The sequence below is a fragment of the Saimiri boliviensis genome, chromosome 1 (assembly GCF_048565385.1).
Source record: "Saimiri boliviensis isolate mSaiBol1 chromosome 1, mSaiBol1.pri, whole genome shotgun sequence".
NCBI classification, from domain to species: Eukaryota; Metazoa; Chordata; class Mammalia; order Primates; family Cebidae; genus Saimiri; species Saimiri boliviensis.
This window is the reverse complement of record NC_133449.1, coordinates 234,553,248-234,569,379: the sequence shown is the minus strand read 5'-3', so window position 1 is coordinate 234,569,379 and position 16,132 is coordinate 234,553,248. Positions and strand designations below refer to the sequence as shown.

At 46.2% G+C, this 16,132-nt stretch overlaps 1 protein-coding gene across 1 annotated transcript; it reads right to left on the bottom strand.

Annotated features, from left to right (window-relative positions):
- Window positions 1-725: 725 nt before the first annotated feature.
- ENC1 (ectodermal-neural cortex 1) lies at window positions 726-13,751 on the bottom strand. The gene is made up of 3 exons (XM_003920849.3): window positions 13,319-13,751; window positions 7,693-9,507; window positions 726-3,625 (listed from the first exon to the last, which is right to left on the bottom strand). The coding sequence occupies exon 2, from the start codon at window positions 9,492-9,494 to the stop codon at window positions 7,725-7,727; it is 1,770 nt and encodes a 589-aa protein (XP_003920898.1). The 5' UTR covers window positions 9,495-9,507; window positions 13,319-13,751; the 3' UTR covers window positions 726-3,625; window positions 7,693-7,724.
- Window positions 13,752-16,132: the final 2,381 nt, after the last annotated feature.

Genomic DNA, 16,132 nt, shown 5'->3' with positions numbered 1-16,132 from the left:
AAGGCGTCTGCTCCGGCATCTTGGTCAAAGTCCAAAGTCTGTAATTGCATTATGCCTACTTGTGAGCGCTCCTAGAGTTCCAATTAGGTAATATTTATTCTACCCAGAAAAGGTTATGCCCAACCTTGCTCTGCACACTGAAACAATAAGGAGTCCAATCCAAGTGATAAAGGGCATCTCAGTGTGACATGAAGCTATCATGAGGTGGGGGCAGGAGGCTTCAACTGGCCGTATGCAGAGCCAGCTAGGACAGCCATCAGCTTGGAAGAAGCTAAGTGTCCCTGAGGGAGTTAAGCTTGTGCTTTTCTGTACCAGTACAGAAATAATACGCGTATCTTTCCACTTTAAATGATTTCTAAAGCGGATGTCAGCAGATGAAAAGAGGATTGAAGTCCAGCTCCTTCTCCAACAGCTTTCTATCAAAATATAACCCACGTTGAGGATTTCAAAAAACTAAATTCCTTCTATTATGAAGTATGCTGTCTTAATATGGCATGGTGTGTGACTCGTTAGATTCCCAGCTATGGATAACCCATAAATGAGGTATTTTGCTTTGCTTAGAGATACTCTAATGGTCAACAAGTTTTATTTAATATGCAAAATTACCTTTGTAAATATCACTAAATGGTGAAATAAAACATGTTCGAAATACCTGAAATGATCCTTCTTTGGACAAACGAGAAAAGGCTCAAATTATGTATCCAAATAAAGACCCACACACATAATGAAGAGAAAATCTCTAATAATTTATTGACCTTCAGTTTCACATTGTGAAAAAAAAAATAACAGTTTTACAAAACCTCAAAATGTAGTCATAGCAAACAAGTACATATGAACATGAACATTTTCCTTCAACTTACAGAGTTTTGTACGTGAACCACATAGTCAATAGCCAAGAGAGGGATATTACGCGGCTCTAATCACTCTTATTCAAGACAGGTGTCAAGCCCAGAGAAAAGGGGCTACACAATTCTACCAGAAGTGGAGGGCTGCCCTTTGTTACATGTTTCTACAGCAACCAGCCCACAAAATAAGAAGAACCTTCTCTGTCTTATGCCAAGGTTTTTGTGTGTACTGTGCTGTGAATTGTATTTGCTTCAAAGTGTGGGACGTTTCACTGGGTGAGAATGGTCAAGTAGTGAGACCAAATGCCTACATCAATTCAAAGAGCGGGAGTCCAGAAAGTTCCCTGCAGGCTGGGGGCCTAACGCTTAACACGGCTCTCCCTGGCTCACACACAGTAATTAAGAGAGGATTCAAGGACAGACCCCGACTTTGAAACAGCTGCAGAAAATGCATCCTGCTTTCAGAAGCCATGCAGTGACACATACATCTCTCTTGGCAGATTTGCATCATAAACTACAGCGCTGTAACTGCTACGATATAAACGACACTGACTATGCCCACTGGGGGACAACTAGACATTTGCATTGCTCTGAACACATCTAGGAACCAAGGGACTGACTGCTGGAAAGTACTGTGATTCTTTTCTTCCAACGGCTCATTTATTTTGGCCCAACTACAGCCCACTCATTCACGGCATGGACAGACAAGCACAATCTAGTCTAAAGTACTAAGGTGGAGAGAAATGTTAAGGATTTATCTGTCATTAGACAATGCAAACACGGTCACAAGGTAAAAGGTTGTTATCAGTCTTAACCCCTATTTTCTAAAATACAGCAATGTGAGAAACATCAATGAAAGCAGTTTGAGTTGCAAACTTTAGGCGTCCCCCGCACCACAGGGGAAGCACCTATTTGAGACTAGCACTAATACCTAGGGCGGCACATGCTCAGTAAACAAGCACTCCAACTAGCAAAGAATGTATTCACAACTGATTTCCAACTCTACCGGAAAACTTCTCAATAGGGGCCACTGCAGACAATTCTTTGGTGTTTTGTGGCCAAATGTGTTACTTGTGCACCAAAGAGTTTTTAAAAAGAGATCTGCCTAAGGGTGAGCACTAAAGCGTACATTGTGCCAATGTGATTATTGTCTTGGCGACCTTCTAGAACTTGCTAAATCATATGGCAAGAAGAGGACCAGTTCAGGTCAAGTAAATCTGGTGATTTAATTTACATCTGTGACACTTCCGTTTTTCCCCATTAACTGTGGTTATGGCAAAGCATTCTTATAGGGTAATAAATAAATAAATAAACTTTGGACGATGCCTTTACCTGTACCCTATATACAGACCTATTCCATAGAATTTTCCAGGATTTCAGGATATTACACAAAGAAAAAAAAACTGTAAAGCAATTTGGTCCTTTCCAGATTTCAGCAGCTGAGACTGAATTAAGTAAATCAGATGGGAAGGGGGAAAAGGGCAGAAAGAAGCCTCCCCGTACCCCATCAGCACAACCAAACTCCATGAAATCCCATTAAAAGTTGGTGAGTCGGCCGGGCGCGGTGGCTCAAGCCTGTAATCCCAGCACTTTGGGAGGCCGAGGCAGGTGGATCACGAGGTCGAGAGATCGAGACCATCCTGGTCAACATAGTGAAACCCCGTCTCTACTAAAAATACAAAAAAAAATTAGCTGGGCATGGTGGCACGTGCCTGTAGTCCCAGCTACTCAGGAGGCTGAGGCAGGAGAATTGCCTGAGCCCAGGAGGCGGAGGTTGCAGTGAGCCGAGATCGCGCCATTGCACTCCGGCCTGGGTAACAAGAGCGAAACTCCATCTCAAAAAAAAAAAAAAAAAAAAAAAAAAAAGTTGGTGAGTCTGAGAAAAGTGATCTCCACGGTTTCTCTACCTCTAGGATGTCACTGAAATTTCCATTTTGTCATCCTTCCCTGTCTTGACATTTTAAAAATCCACCCCTCCCCAACCCACCCTCCAGTTATACTCCAAATTGTAACTCAAAATTTTTCATGTTTGTGCAGCAAAGCACATCTCAACAGCCACAAAATGTGCAAAACATACAACCATTCACACACGTCCATACATGTGAAGACAGCTGTAGGCATTGTTTCAGCATGCAGGCATCGAACAATAAATAGCTATATCTATAACAAACTTCTTAACAGCCAAGGGAAAGTTTAAAGTCACTTATAAATAGAAAAGAACATCTACCAAATGGCTACCAACAAAGTCCCCATTGTTCGGAAACGTTCCTGGGGAGCAGACCCCTTAGAGATTAACGGAGAGTCCAGTGGTCCTCATTCTTCAGCCAGCTTCCCTCTTGGACCCACAGTTGGGCTCTGAATCTCCAGCAGCAGCTGGTGTGGAGGCTTCAAGCTCGCTCCTCAGAGAGAGGTGACAACCATTTCAAATTTTACACATAAATGGCGGAGCCCATGGAAATCAAATGCTGAATATGGTACAGCAAGGGAAAAGGTCCAGCTTTTCTCTCCCTTTGAGGGGCTGATTAACGTTGACATTAATCCACAATTACAAGACAAGGACTAGATCACAGGTTCGTTCATTCATATTTAAACCATGTGCTACTTGCACCAAAAATCCCACCCCCCTCCCTCGCCCCCTTCCTTCATGTCCAGTTAGAGCATTTACAAGGTGCAGCAGATTGTATTCAAGTCTTGCAACTTCTTTTCCTTTTTTTCTCTTCATTAAACTTGGCCTTTCCAAAGTAGAAATCTCATATTCTCTCATTGAGTGATGGAGTGAGCTGAAATAGAAGGAAACGAAAAAAACAAAACAAAAAAAGCATGAAGGATTTGTGTGATGCCATCGTTTTAAGATTTTTATTAGCCACAAAACTGTTTTAAAAATTAAACTTGGGATGGAACAGGACAATACTGCTTCCAAAGGTCTTACATGTTCAGTAGGAACTGTGCAAAGATATGTAATGTACTTGCCTTAAAGGCACACACATGCGCATGTATGCATCCCCGCTGATGGCCAGCCTGGTAAAGGACCTTCACTTCTTTCCTAAGCATATACGTGTGTTCCAATCCAAACCTATATGTCTAGGTGCAATTATGAGTTGCTATCTTCTGCTTCCAACATTCATAAAATTTCTTTCTATGGTTAAACAGAGCCACTATAAAGTGATCACTAAGAGGTCAAAAGAAGGGAGATTCCCGTGCAAACCCTCGTTGGCCCACGGACCATGAAAGACTCCAAATTAACTTTATTCACCACCTAGGAGGCAGACATACGAATCCTCTTATTTAAATGCATCTCTGCTATCCCTTATGGCAGAAATCAGTGTCGCTTCCTTTCACACAATGATGTATCAGGCCTCAACAGCGCAAGGTTGGAGTTTATTCTCAAAGTTCATTAGTCCACACTTAGGTGCCAGCAGCTACGGTGTGCCCATGCTACAGAATTTACCTACATCAAGTATGAATATCAGTTCAAAGTGCTGTAACCACAAAGCCTACACATTTCATAGACTTTGCATTTCCTCACACTGCTCACCCTTCCCATTTATTTATTTCCGATTTCATCTGGGGAAATTTTGCAGAGGGCTTTTGTATCCCTATTGCTGTAACTCTAAGTACAGACAAAGGGAATTCTGGAGGGGCCACTCATGATTTGCACTGAATTCTTCCCGCTTTGCTTTTGTGTGTTCGGAAGCTGATTCATTTCATGAGTTGTTTCTTCTGGCGGTTTCCTAACAGTGATTCAAGCTTTCAAGGCATTCCTTAGACTACAGTGTAACTGCCTCACTTCCACCTCCTTGTAACCTGTGCATCAACATTAGGCCAAAAGAATGTATCTTGTAATAAAATAAAATTTCAAGACACTGCGTATTTGAAACAGAAAAAAAAAAAAAAAAGATACACACCAAAAAAACAAACAAAAACCTTTATATTCAAACAGGGAAAAAAAAAAAAAAAAGGACATGCACCAAAAAAAAAAAAAAAAAAAAAAAATTCCAGAGCAGAAACAAAGCAAAGCAAAGCCCAGGTTAGGCTGAGGCCACACAGTACCATGAAAACAGAGGATAATCAAAGTAATTTCCTTTTTGCCCTTCCCACCCACTGACAGAGCAGCAGGAGACAGATCAAACCTCCTTGGTGGATGAGCTTTAAGACCAAGGGAAACTTTCTGTTAAACACTCTATTAATTCAGTTAGCACCTACATTTGGAGGGCAGAGGAATTTGTAGTTTGGGACTGATACCTACCTACCCAGCCCTTTAAGGCACTCCAACCCCCTTAAATGTTTTAGCACTATCTTGTGCAGTAAACTGTAGACATTTTAACCAACATTCTCCCTGTCGGAAATTCAAAGAGCAGCTTTGATCAGGCGTTTACACAGCAAACCTGGCCCTGTCAAATTTAGTTTTTATGTGCTTGGGTCTCTCACTGGTAGTGCCAAGGGTGAAGAGGATGTTATTTTGCGTATAACTTAACACTTTACTGGCTCTGTTTCCCAGGGACCAGAAGGGTATGATTCAGTTCAAATACTAGGGGTAGGGTGAAGTCAAGCATTTGCCAACATGCTCACTCTGGGCTGACAGAGGAGGAACCAAAAATGAAGTCTAAAGACAACAAGCAGATAATAGTCAAAGAAACCTCATTTTCCTACCACACATAAAGCTAATTCCACTGCCATTATCTCAGAGTAAGTTAGGGTCTACGCCGATTACTACACGCCAAGCACCGGGCTAGGCATTTTTGCCTCTTTTAACCCCACTCCTTTATCAATTGACCCAAGTCTGAGTTGGGACAGTCACAGGGGCATTATAGCCCAAACCACTCATTTGACAGAGAAGCAATCTAAAACTCAGGAAGGTCTAGAACTTAAAACGAGGGCCAGAACACACATGTGGCTTCTCTCCCCTTTCTGCTTCCATTTCCTTACCTTGTTCCAAGGATGCCAGCCAGCCTACCCATTGTCATTTTTTATGTACCACCACGCTGGTAGCAATTTTTATGGCTCTCTGTGCAAATATACTCAGTTCTGGACTAACACGCAATTAAGTGTGCTGTTAATTGATGCTTTTTGCCTGGGAGGTTCTTTAAACCTGCTTTAGAGGTGAGTCACGCATTCATATCAAAAATGAAATAACCACTTGCAGAGCATTTGTTTGTTCAAGATCACTGAGAGGCCAGCAAGGCTACAAAAACCAGTTTGGTGTGGGATGCTGTTAGCCCAGCTGTTCCCCAGAGGTGGTGTCTGACTGTTCCTGCTGTTCTGAAGGAGTCTCATTCCAAGAAAGTGTGACATAACTCAGAACTCTGCTAACTGTAGTAAGGGTGGAAAAGATAACTGAAGAAGTGAAAAAAATAGCAAGCTGAAATGGGAGAGTGAGGCCAGGTTTAATGATGTTTCTAAATGAGCTGTAAGAGATGGGGAAAGCAAAGGCCCATGAGAGGAAACCCCTCTTTGCTTAGCTTGCTACTGCGCCTAGATTCCCCTTCTCTCCCTTTGAAGTCCCCTTCAAAGGTGTGAAACGTACTAGGGAAAACAGAGCCAAAAGTTCCCAAGTAAATGAGTTTGTTTTCATTGCAGTTCCTCCAAAGCAGTTACTTTCTTCTCTTATTATCAGTAATAAGCCCATAAATCACCAAAACAAATCAACACATTCTGTGTGCGCTGGGCTACACTGACACACGCCTAAATGATTCCTGGGGCCAGTCCTAAAAATGCTTAGCAGCAAAGTGGCCATGAGCTTTGCGAACTCTGAACTGTGCAGGCCTATCAATTATTTGAACCCAGAGTATTATACACTCTTAAATACACAGACGACAACTATTATGTACTCAGATGCATGACACAGAAATACAACTTTTGTTAGCCTTGACAATAGGGGCAGCCTGACTGATTAATTCTGAAAGGCCATAGTCAGGGAAGTTTAGGTGGCTGGGTATTATCTGCACAAATTTCTGCTATTACGTGCAACCTTTTACAAAGACAGATATAGATTTATCTCTAAGATCATAAACGCCATAAAGGGCGCTATTCTTTTTTAAGAAAAACATTTAAAATGAGCTAATAATTTTGGAGAGAATAAACTAGGAATGAATTTGAGCAATACATTTTTTTAAACCCTATTCATTCCAGAAAGAGTTTTGGGAAGAAAAATCTGAATGTAAACGAAGTATCACCTGGGATGGCATTGGCGTCATGCACGTAAAGCCCAAGTTTATTCAGTGGCAGTGCAGCATGATGCTCCAGCGCTTATGCCCTGGAGCCAGACCCCCTGCGTTGGCTTCCTGACCAGCTCCACCACTTACTAAGCTCTGCTAACTCGGGCAGCTTACCCTCCTTAATGCATGAAGTTTCTTCATCTACAAAATGAAGCTGGTAATAATTCCCCACAGGGTTGTTGTGAGGATAGAATGAGATGATCCATGGGAAACACGTGGCAATGCTCCAAGAACACGTGAGGGCTCAATCAACATTAGCTACCATTCTTAACAGAGGTCAGGGGGTTCTCAACCTGGTTGTGCATTGGAATCATCGGGAAACTTCCTAAAAATACTGATGCTTGGACCCCATCCAGACCAAATGAAACGAAGTCTCTGGGATGCACAGTTTTTGAAAAGCTCTTCAGGAGATTCTGAGGCTCAGTAAAAGCTGAGAACCACTGGCTAATGCCATGCGGGGGCTGAGGCTGTGATCAACACGAGTGGGTAAGTTCTGGGGGCACCAGCTCTCTTATTTCTACAGCTTTGGTAGGGCCTCTGCACTACAGTCTCTCACAGATCTCACACCATGTACTGAACTTATGCAATAGCCTAATGATATGCATACTGATATCTACAGCTAAACTTCTTACCTCGTGCTCACTTTGTCTCGAGTGTACTGCATTTAAGAAGGCAGATGTTTCCAGGTGCTGACAAATGCAGTAGGAATCAGCGAGTAGGGGACAGTGGTGATGCTGTTCCACACATCCAACGTTGGATCGTAGCAGTCCAAAGTCTTGCATCGCTGAATGCCAAAGTATCCTCCAACCACGTAGAGTTTGTTTCCGGAGGCCACAGCATGGCAGCTCATGCGCTTTGCTGTCACATCTCCCACCTTGGTCCACTGGTAAGTCTCACTGTTGAATTTATAAGCAGAGCAGGCAGAGAACTCTGTATCGCCCCCCATGATAAAAATCTGGTTCCCCAGCACAGCTGCGGCTGTGTAACGCCAGGGCTGGGGACAGGTGGCCGGTACAGTCCACCTGTTTTCACACTGATCATAACACTGAACCTTGGGGAGCTTGTCATGACTGACACTGGTACCTCCGAAAGCAAACAACTTGAGTTTGGCACTCACTACTGCGGCGTTGCTAACGCCTTCTCGGAGTGGGGCCACCATGGTCCACTTGTTGGTTGTGGGGTCATAATGTTCTACCTGCTTTAGAGAGACTGAGGGGGAGGCTGGGAGGCAGCCAGTTGCGGCCGTGTGCCCCCCAACCACATACAGGCAGTGCTTCAGTTCAGCAGAGCCATGGCCAAACCTGGCCACCAGCATGGGGGCAGCTTTGGACCACTCCTCGTGCAGGGTATCATAAACCCAGACATCTTTCGAGACCCCATTTTCAGACCCCCGCCCCCCGGTAATGTACACTTTACAGCCAATCGCACATGCACTGAACTCTTTTCTTGGGCTGGGAATGTCAGCCTTGGGAATGATTTCTTTGGCCTTCTGGTCTACCAGATACAGCTTATCACACATGAAGGTCTGTCCTCCCAGAAGGAAGAGGGCATGGCCGGTTTTCCGAGGTCGGGCACAGAGGCTGGTTACGACACCATCATTCTGCAGGATTTTCAGTTTGCACCTGATGGCCTCTTCCACGATTTCCTTACTCTTTCTCTGCTTGGTGATGAGTTCCTCCATGGCCACATTCTCCATGAGATAGATGGCTGGCAGAAGTGCCAGCCTTACCGTCTGCAACAGTTCTGGGAGGTAGCAATAGCGCTTCTTCAGGTCATAGCTGATCCAGTTAATTGCAGACTCGTACACAAGCCTTTCGTCTTCTGTCTCCAGCTCTTCACTGGACAAGAGTTGCACTACCATGTCCTGGGGCAGCTGGAGGAAATCTTCATTCTTCCTGATGGTCTGGAAGTTGCTGAGACACATTCTCCAGGACAGTTCGTACAGCTTGGTGCACTGGTGCGCATCGGACAGCAGCAGCATGCCCAGGCAGTTGGTGGGATGCAGGTTCTTTTCCAGGAACTCTGCACATGCATCCCGGATGTCTTGAAATTCCAGCATGTCACCAGCTTCCAGGAGTGATTCTGCATTTTCTTCATTGATGATGACCCGAGAGGAGTACGCATAGTCAAGCAGCAGCTCCAAGACTTCTGGGTGGATGGAATTGTCAAAGTTGACCTCACTGTCCTGGCTCTCTTTCAGGCCACCACTAAACATGGCCTCAAAGTAGCGGCTGCATGCAGCCAGCACTGCCCGGTGGCAAGGGAAGGTCCTATTTCCGGCATGGAGAAGGACGTCAGTGAAGAGACGCTGCTGGCGTAAAAGATTCAGGTGAGTGAGGACGCTGTCAGCGTAGGAGGACTTGTGAAACAGATAGATGTTAATGGAGCCGCTGCTGGCCCTGGACTTGCGGTTCTCATGCACGCTGACTGACATTTTGCTTCCACTCCTAAAAATAATAATAACAATAATACATTGAAAATTATGCTCCTGACGTTCGGAACAGCAGAACAAAAGCAACAATGGCTTGGGGCAAAACCCAGAACGCTTTGTTGTTGCCATGCCACTTACTATTCCAGAATAGTGTATGGCTATTCCAGGACAAAGCCAGAGACAACTACCCAGAAGGAAAGCTATTCACTGGAATACTGTTGAACTATTTGAACTCCACACTGTTTAAAAAAAAAAAAAAAAAAAATCACTGCATAAAAAGCAGGTTCATCTTGGAAAACCTGACTGCCAACTTTCAGGCCATTGAAGTCTTTTAGAATGTAAGTCAGCAAAATCCAGGAGAAGTGATGTCTCATTCTCACGGCTCCCTGTCCTAGTCTAGCTGATTCACTGCAGGCCACTTCAAATGCCAGGTCTCCTGCTCTCATAATGCCAGAGAATGGGAACCGGCTTTCATGCCCCATGCAACATAAAGCCATGCATAAAACAAACACCTAATAATTAATTCTATTAAGAATTCCTTTGGTAAGATCCAGCACATACAGTAAATGGGAAATGTAAGACCAAATTCTGCAATGATCAGACCTTTATTTAAATGTTACAGATTAATGTATTTCATTTTATACATATGTTTGAGACCAAGTCTCACTCTGTCACCCGGGTTTGAGTGCAGTGGTGCAATCACAGTTCATTGCAGCCTCGAACTCCTGGACTCAGGTGGTCCTGCTGCCTCAGCCTTCCAAGTAGCTGGCACTACAGGTGTGCACCACCAAACCCAGATAATTTTTTGTATTTTTTTTTTTTTTGTAGAGACAGGGTCTCGAACTCCTGGCCTCACCTGATCCTCCTGCCTCAGCCTCCCAATTTAAAGATTAATTTCTAACCAGAAAGCTCTACCACTGAAGACTACTAAAAGCATTCCAATTTGAACATAACCATATATTGATCAGCAGGCTTTAGTCAAAACACAGAATAAATTCTGGCCATAATCACCAACTACCTGTCTTGCTCTGGACAGCCTCTCATGTGAGAATTTGGCACATAAAAAGAAGAATATTTTGAGTAGCATACTCATGACTACTGTTTTCTGTTCTTCCTGCCTTATATCAATTTTTGGGAAACCAGTTGCAAGAACAAAAGATTCGCCCCTGTCTTTTGATTAAATAGTGCATCACCAAGACTGCACTGTTCCTATGTACCTGCAAATGAGAACCTGCAGAGAGGGCGTTCAAAATGCAAACACTGCTTTATTTCAATCAAAAAATACGTGTGTGTGTGTGTGTGTGTGTGTGTGTGTGTGTGTGTGTGTATTTTGCCAGCTGTTAATTTAGGGCCACCCCAGAATTTATTTGCCGGCTACAGTGCTTTCACTTGGTATCTAAACTGAAATTACGGCAGAATCGAATGCTATCTTTTGGTTTTCTTCACTAAGAAAACAGTAGGGTAGCGACATAGGAAATCCCTGTCATCCATCTTCAAAAACTGAATTACACGCCTTCATCTTTTTCTTTTATATTACCCCTCCGTTACTTCAAAGGAATGAAGTCCTCAAGAACCTGCCTACCCAAGGATTCCTAAAGAAGCTGTTTATCCCTCTGTTTATCCCCAGAGGGTAAACTGTGTGGCTGGTTACAGTATCTGTTCTAGACACAGACAGCCAGTCCTTAGAGCACAGCTGAAACTGTTTCCTTTAACCATTCAGATCTTTTTTACATTTATATTCTAAAAATTATTAATAAATGCAAATGAATGGTTTGCCGCAGATTCATGGGCTAAAATGCTAACCTGCCACCTCCCCAACCAGATGTGAACCCCATTGTGAGACACCACAGCAAACCACAAAGGCAGGGGCATGACACATAACGCCTCATACCATTAGGTGATGCAACTGGTTTTCCTTTCTTTTTGGAATGTAACTTTTTATGATGTTAGTAAACATGGCTTAGTGGAAGAAAGGAAGCAACAGAGTCCTAGAGCTCCAGTGTTAGAAGGTCTTTACAAAGCAGCTAGTAACCTCCACAGTGACTTGGGATATGAAAAATGGTGAGGAGCCAGCCTCACTCCCACCTCAAGCTAAGCTTCTACTGTCTACGCCAGTCTAACCAATGCTGTGTTCTGGAGAATGACCATATGAACGAACCTATGGGAATGCATCAGGTTTCCAAAGAGTTAAAACACTCATTTGCATTCTCAACGCTCCGCCACTATGGTTGTTATTTTGATTAGTACATTCAATCTGAAGTATTTGGAGGAAGATGTTAAGCCTAAACCTCAAAAGACTGTCTACATGCTCCTATGAAGAAGCTGCCGCCTCTCAGGCTAAGGGCAAATGCAGCCCTGACTGAAGGAAGAATGAGGCTCCCTGCAACTAAGTGCACAAGCACCAAAATGCTTGCAGATTGAGCTGGAATCGTGCTGGGCCCAGAACACATTTCCCTGAACATTAGATTCAGGATGCTGCAAAACAACCTTCACAAACAGACTTACTTAAACCTAAGAAAACAATTTGTTGAGAAGACCTCAGGACATAGGATCTACATCTCTCTGCATCCTGTGTTTATGCTCCTGTATATTCCAGGTTAGCCCATCAAGCCAGAAGGAAGAGCCTAGCCTGTCATCTTGGATACCACCCAGATGGAAAAGCAAGTCACAGTCAAAATCACAATCAACATTCTTGCAACAATGTTTGATTAAAATAAAAAGTAAACTTGGAAACCCAAGGGGAAATAATTGCTTTCTGGTTTAAAACTGTGCAAACATCAAAGTATCAGCAGAAACCATGTATACAAGTCACTGAACACACCTTCAACATAAAATCAATCATCTTTCGAACATTTTTAAGGCCCCAGAGAAATCACATTTGCATGCACACATATACTTAACCTGCGTCTACAAAGAAGACAGGGAAAAGGGCTGCTATTACTGTGAACATCAAAAGGGCTTCAGTTGCAGTAACTTCAGTTCACTTCATGCTCCTAATTCAGGCTCTCTGCCTCCAATGCTTAGCACCCCGCACGCTTCTCCAGGTTTTGAACCTGATCTCAATCCAATCAAAAGAGAAACTAGGCAGATTTCTTGTCTGGACATTTATATTGTCGGTAACAATAGAACATTATAAAGATCTTGTTAACAAAAATAGCTTCTTGCCGGAGTCTTTTTATTAACACTTGCAACGCTATTTAAGAGGCTGGCGGTGCCTCCGACACCAGACTGCATATGGATAAACTCAGTGTTTCATCTCCACCCCGCCCACCGATTCCTATCCTTTGTAACTAATAATGCTACTCGACAGATAAAGAAACTAGTTTTTCAGAAAGCAGTTTTCATTCATTCTCTGTAGATATTTCCGCCGCAGTGAACATGCCCGCACTAAGGCTGTCTGTGCGTAGCCCCAACTTTCCTCCGAGCCTAGGAGGGCGCAACGTGGGCCAACCAACCCGCGCGCTAGTCCCTGGAGGCTGAGGGGAGAGACACAACGCGACATTCACCCCCAGGAAAGAGCTGCTTTCCGCGGAGGAGGGAGGCTGACTGTATCCTTAGTTCGGCTCCTCGCTTCCCCAGCGGCTCGCCCTGGACACTGCACCGCGGAGGGGAACCGGTCGACCCCTCCGGCGATGCCCGGCTCCTGCCTGCTGTGGGAGGGCAGAGGAGGGCACCGTGTTCTCACCGAGAACACCTCCCCTTGGCCTAAGTCGAAGCGCCCGGCTGCCGGGAGCACGCTCACCCCTGGCGAATACACTCCAGCAGCCGAAGCAGCCCCTGAAACCCGCAGCGCCTGCAACAGGTCCGGGGCAGTGGGGGAAACTTACAGCAGTGGCGACTGGCCGCAGCGCACAACTGAGTTCTAGCGTCGGTCACGGGCGGGAGGCGACGAACCGATCGCTCAGCCCCGGGGAGCGGTGGCGACTGCCCGGGCGTAAGGAGCGCGCAAGGAGCGCCGGCCGGGGAGAGGACTGCGCGCCGAACGCTGGCTCGCGGACCGACTACCGCTGGCGTTCGCCTCTGCCTCTAGTCCCCACGCCGCGGACCCTGTGCCCAGGACCCGCAGAGCGTCTCCCGGAGCGCGTCTCCGGAGCGGAGAGCAAGCCTGCCACTGCAGGCGCCGCAGAAGGAGGTGGGTTGTGCGCTCGGGGGAGGGAGCTAGAAAGCGTTGATTGCGCCGGCGGCCGCCAGGCGTCTGGACTCTCCACAGCGCCACCGCCGCACCGCCTCCTCTCCGGCTGCCAGAGCAGTCTGCGCCCCGCCGCCGCGCGCCCCGCTATAAGTGGCGCGGCGGGGAGGGGAGGGGGCGCGTATGCAAAGAGAGCGACACCGGGGGAGGGAGGAAGCGCATTTGCGCGGCCCGCGGTGTAGGAGGAGGAAGAGGAGGAGAAGGAGTGGGAGGAGGAGAGGAGCTGGGGAAGAGCGTGTCGGGGGAGTTAATCGAGAGAGGAAGCGGGAGAGGGGGGCTGCGGGGAGTGCAGAGAGACAAAGCGGACGCGCTCTCTCAGCCGCTGGCAGCTGCAGCCCGGGGAACCGAAAATAAAATAAGTTTTCCCGAGTCCAAGTGTCTTCGCTTCTCTGGGCCAGCCTGGTTAATGGACAGCCCCGGATCTGAGGGACCCACCTTAGGGGAGCGCAGCCCGGGGCTGTGAGCTCGGTGATGCCAGAGTCCGCGAGATGCTCTGGAAAGGGCCGCAAGGGGCGACCTGGGTATCCCCAAGACGGGCCCTGGGCACCCGACACAGATAGCGCCTTGGGTAAGACACTTAGAGTGGGGAGAGATAGTGGCAATGCAAGGGCAAAAGTCTGGACACTTTGGGGACACTTGGCTTGAGCAAGCCAGGATGTTTAACTTCCTTGCTGGCAGAGAGCCAAAGAGACTCCAGCCCCAGGCATTTCCCATGTATCCTTCCTCCCCACTCCCCAGTGGGTGCGGCACTCGTGGCTGGACTCTGCCCTAAGCCAGGCGACTGCGGCGGCAGCCCGGGCGCTGTCCTGCGGGGAGCGCACCACGTGCTTTTCAGCCAATCGCCGCGGCCGCTTGATTCAAAGTGAACTCAAAGCAGCAGCCACGCCGCCTCCTCTCCTAGAGATAAAGCCTCCATCACCCTCTTCTGCTTTTGATCGCTCGCTGGTGTTTGTTTGGAGTTCAGTAAAGAAATGGCCCAGCGCACACACGTTTAATATAGCCCCCCGTGGCAGGAGAAAGGAAGGCGATTCGAAAAATAATCTTGCGTGGGGTGATCACTTTTACGAATCATTTTTTGATCTTTGCAACTAGAGACTTGTCTTTCCACTGGGAGTTAAGATGCCTGTTTTTTATTCGGTATTTGGAATTAAGTCAATAAACCGGATAGATGACCGGTCCAGCCCCCTTGTTTTACAGGCGGGGAACCGATGCCCAGGGAGATGTGAATTGCCTGGGTCGAGGTCACTTAGCAACAATGTCCCAGCTCTGCATCTCGAGAGTGAGGGGCCCTCGACAGAGTTTATTCCGTCCCCGGGTCCCCGCTTCCCCGCGCCCTCGCGCTTCGCCTCCCAGCTTGCTTTAAAATACTAAGCGCAGGAGCGGTTTAAACTGGCTTAGGAGGCTCCACCTGGCACTTCCAGAATCCAGACTACTAAAACCGAGACTGTCAGTTCTTCATTTTAATTTACTGTCCTTTACCCTTGTTCCCTCCTGGTATTTGCGCCGAGAAATTTTGCTCCTTACAAAGGAAGAAAGACAGTGCCCTCTGAAGTCCTTTGTTAGCATTAACTCGGCAGCCTCACCACGAACCTTTAACTATATATATTTTTAATGCAGTGTCTAGGCTTGTGGCTGCTTCACATAGACAGCCCGGATCAATTTATGGCAAGAACTACGTATGGAGAGCCGGAGGCGGGGGGCAGGGGGCGGCGGCTGCGAGGTTAGGAGAGTGCAGGCAAGAAGCACCCAGGTTCTGAAGCAAAGACCAGACAGATGGAAACACTGCAGACTCCAGAGATAGGTGCTGAAAAGATGGGAGGTGGAAATGTGTAGCTATTTGAATACGTCTTTTTAAAACATGTTTCTGTAGCCTGTGGCAAGGTGTGGGGGAGCTCATCAAGGCAGTCACCAACGCACATTATAGACACCTCCTTGACCCGCTCTGTCTGCCTCCTTTGTGAGTCAAATCTACCTAAAGCCCCACCTAGATGAACTTGCCTAGAAATGGACTACGTACATAGCTCCGTTGGTTGGTTGGGGATTTTGCCACAGGAAGCCACCAACCTAGGGACAAGTACGAATCTTCACCACCTAGAAACTGTGGAATGTCCTTAGCCAAGGGAACAGCAAAGTTCACATCTCTTTGTGAAGAACTTTGCAAGGCAGGGCTGAGAAAGGAAAGAAATCCTCTAGTCATTGTGTCACCATCCACTACTGCCACTTTCCTGTGTCTTTTCTACCTAATGTTGCCACTTTCTCTGCTTCAAGAAAAGAAAGAAAAAAAGCTGGAGACTGGGAAATCTTGAAATGCATTCAGTGACCGTACACGTTCGCTTCATCTGCCTCCAGGAGATAAGCAACACAAGGGAAAAGAAATTAGCTTATGTAGGTTCTAAAAACTGGAGAACGTTTTCCTGCCGAAAGTCACAGGAACTCAAATTGCAAGTTGGGA

Bases quoted from the DNA above. Each gene is read 5' to 3' on its own strand.
- ENC1 (XM_003920849.3), bottom strand. From the start codon at position 9,494: ATGTCAGTCAGCGTGCATGAGAACCGCAAGTCCAGGGCCAGCAGCGGC.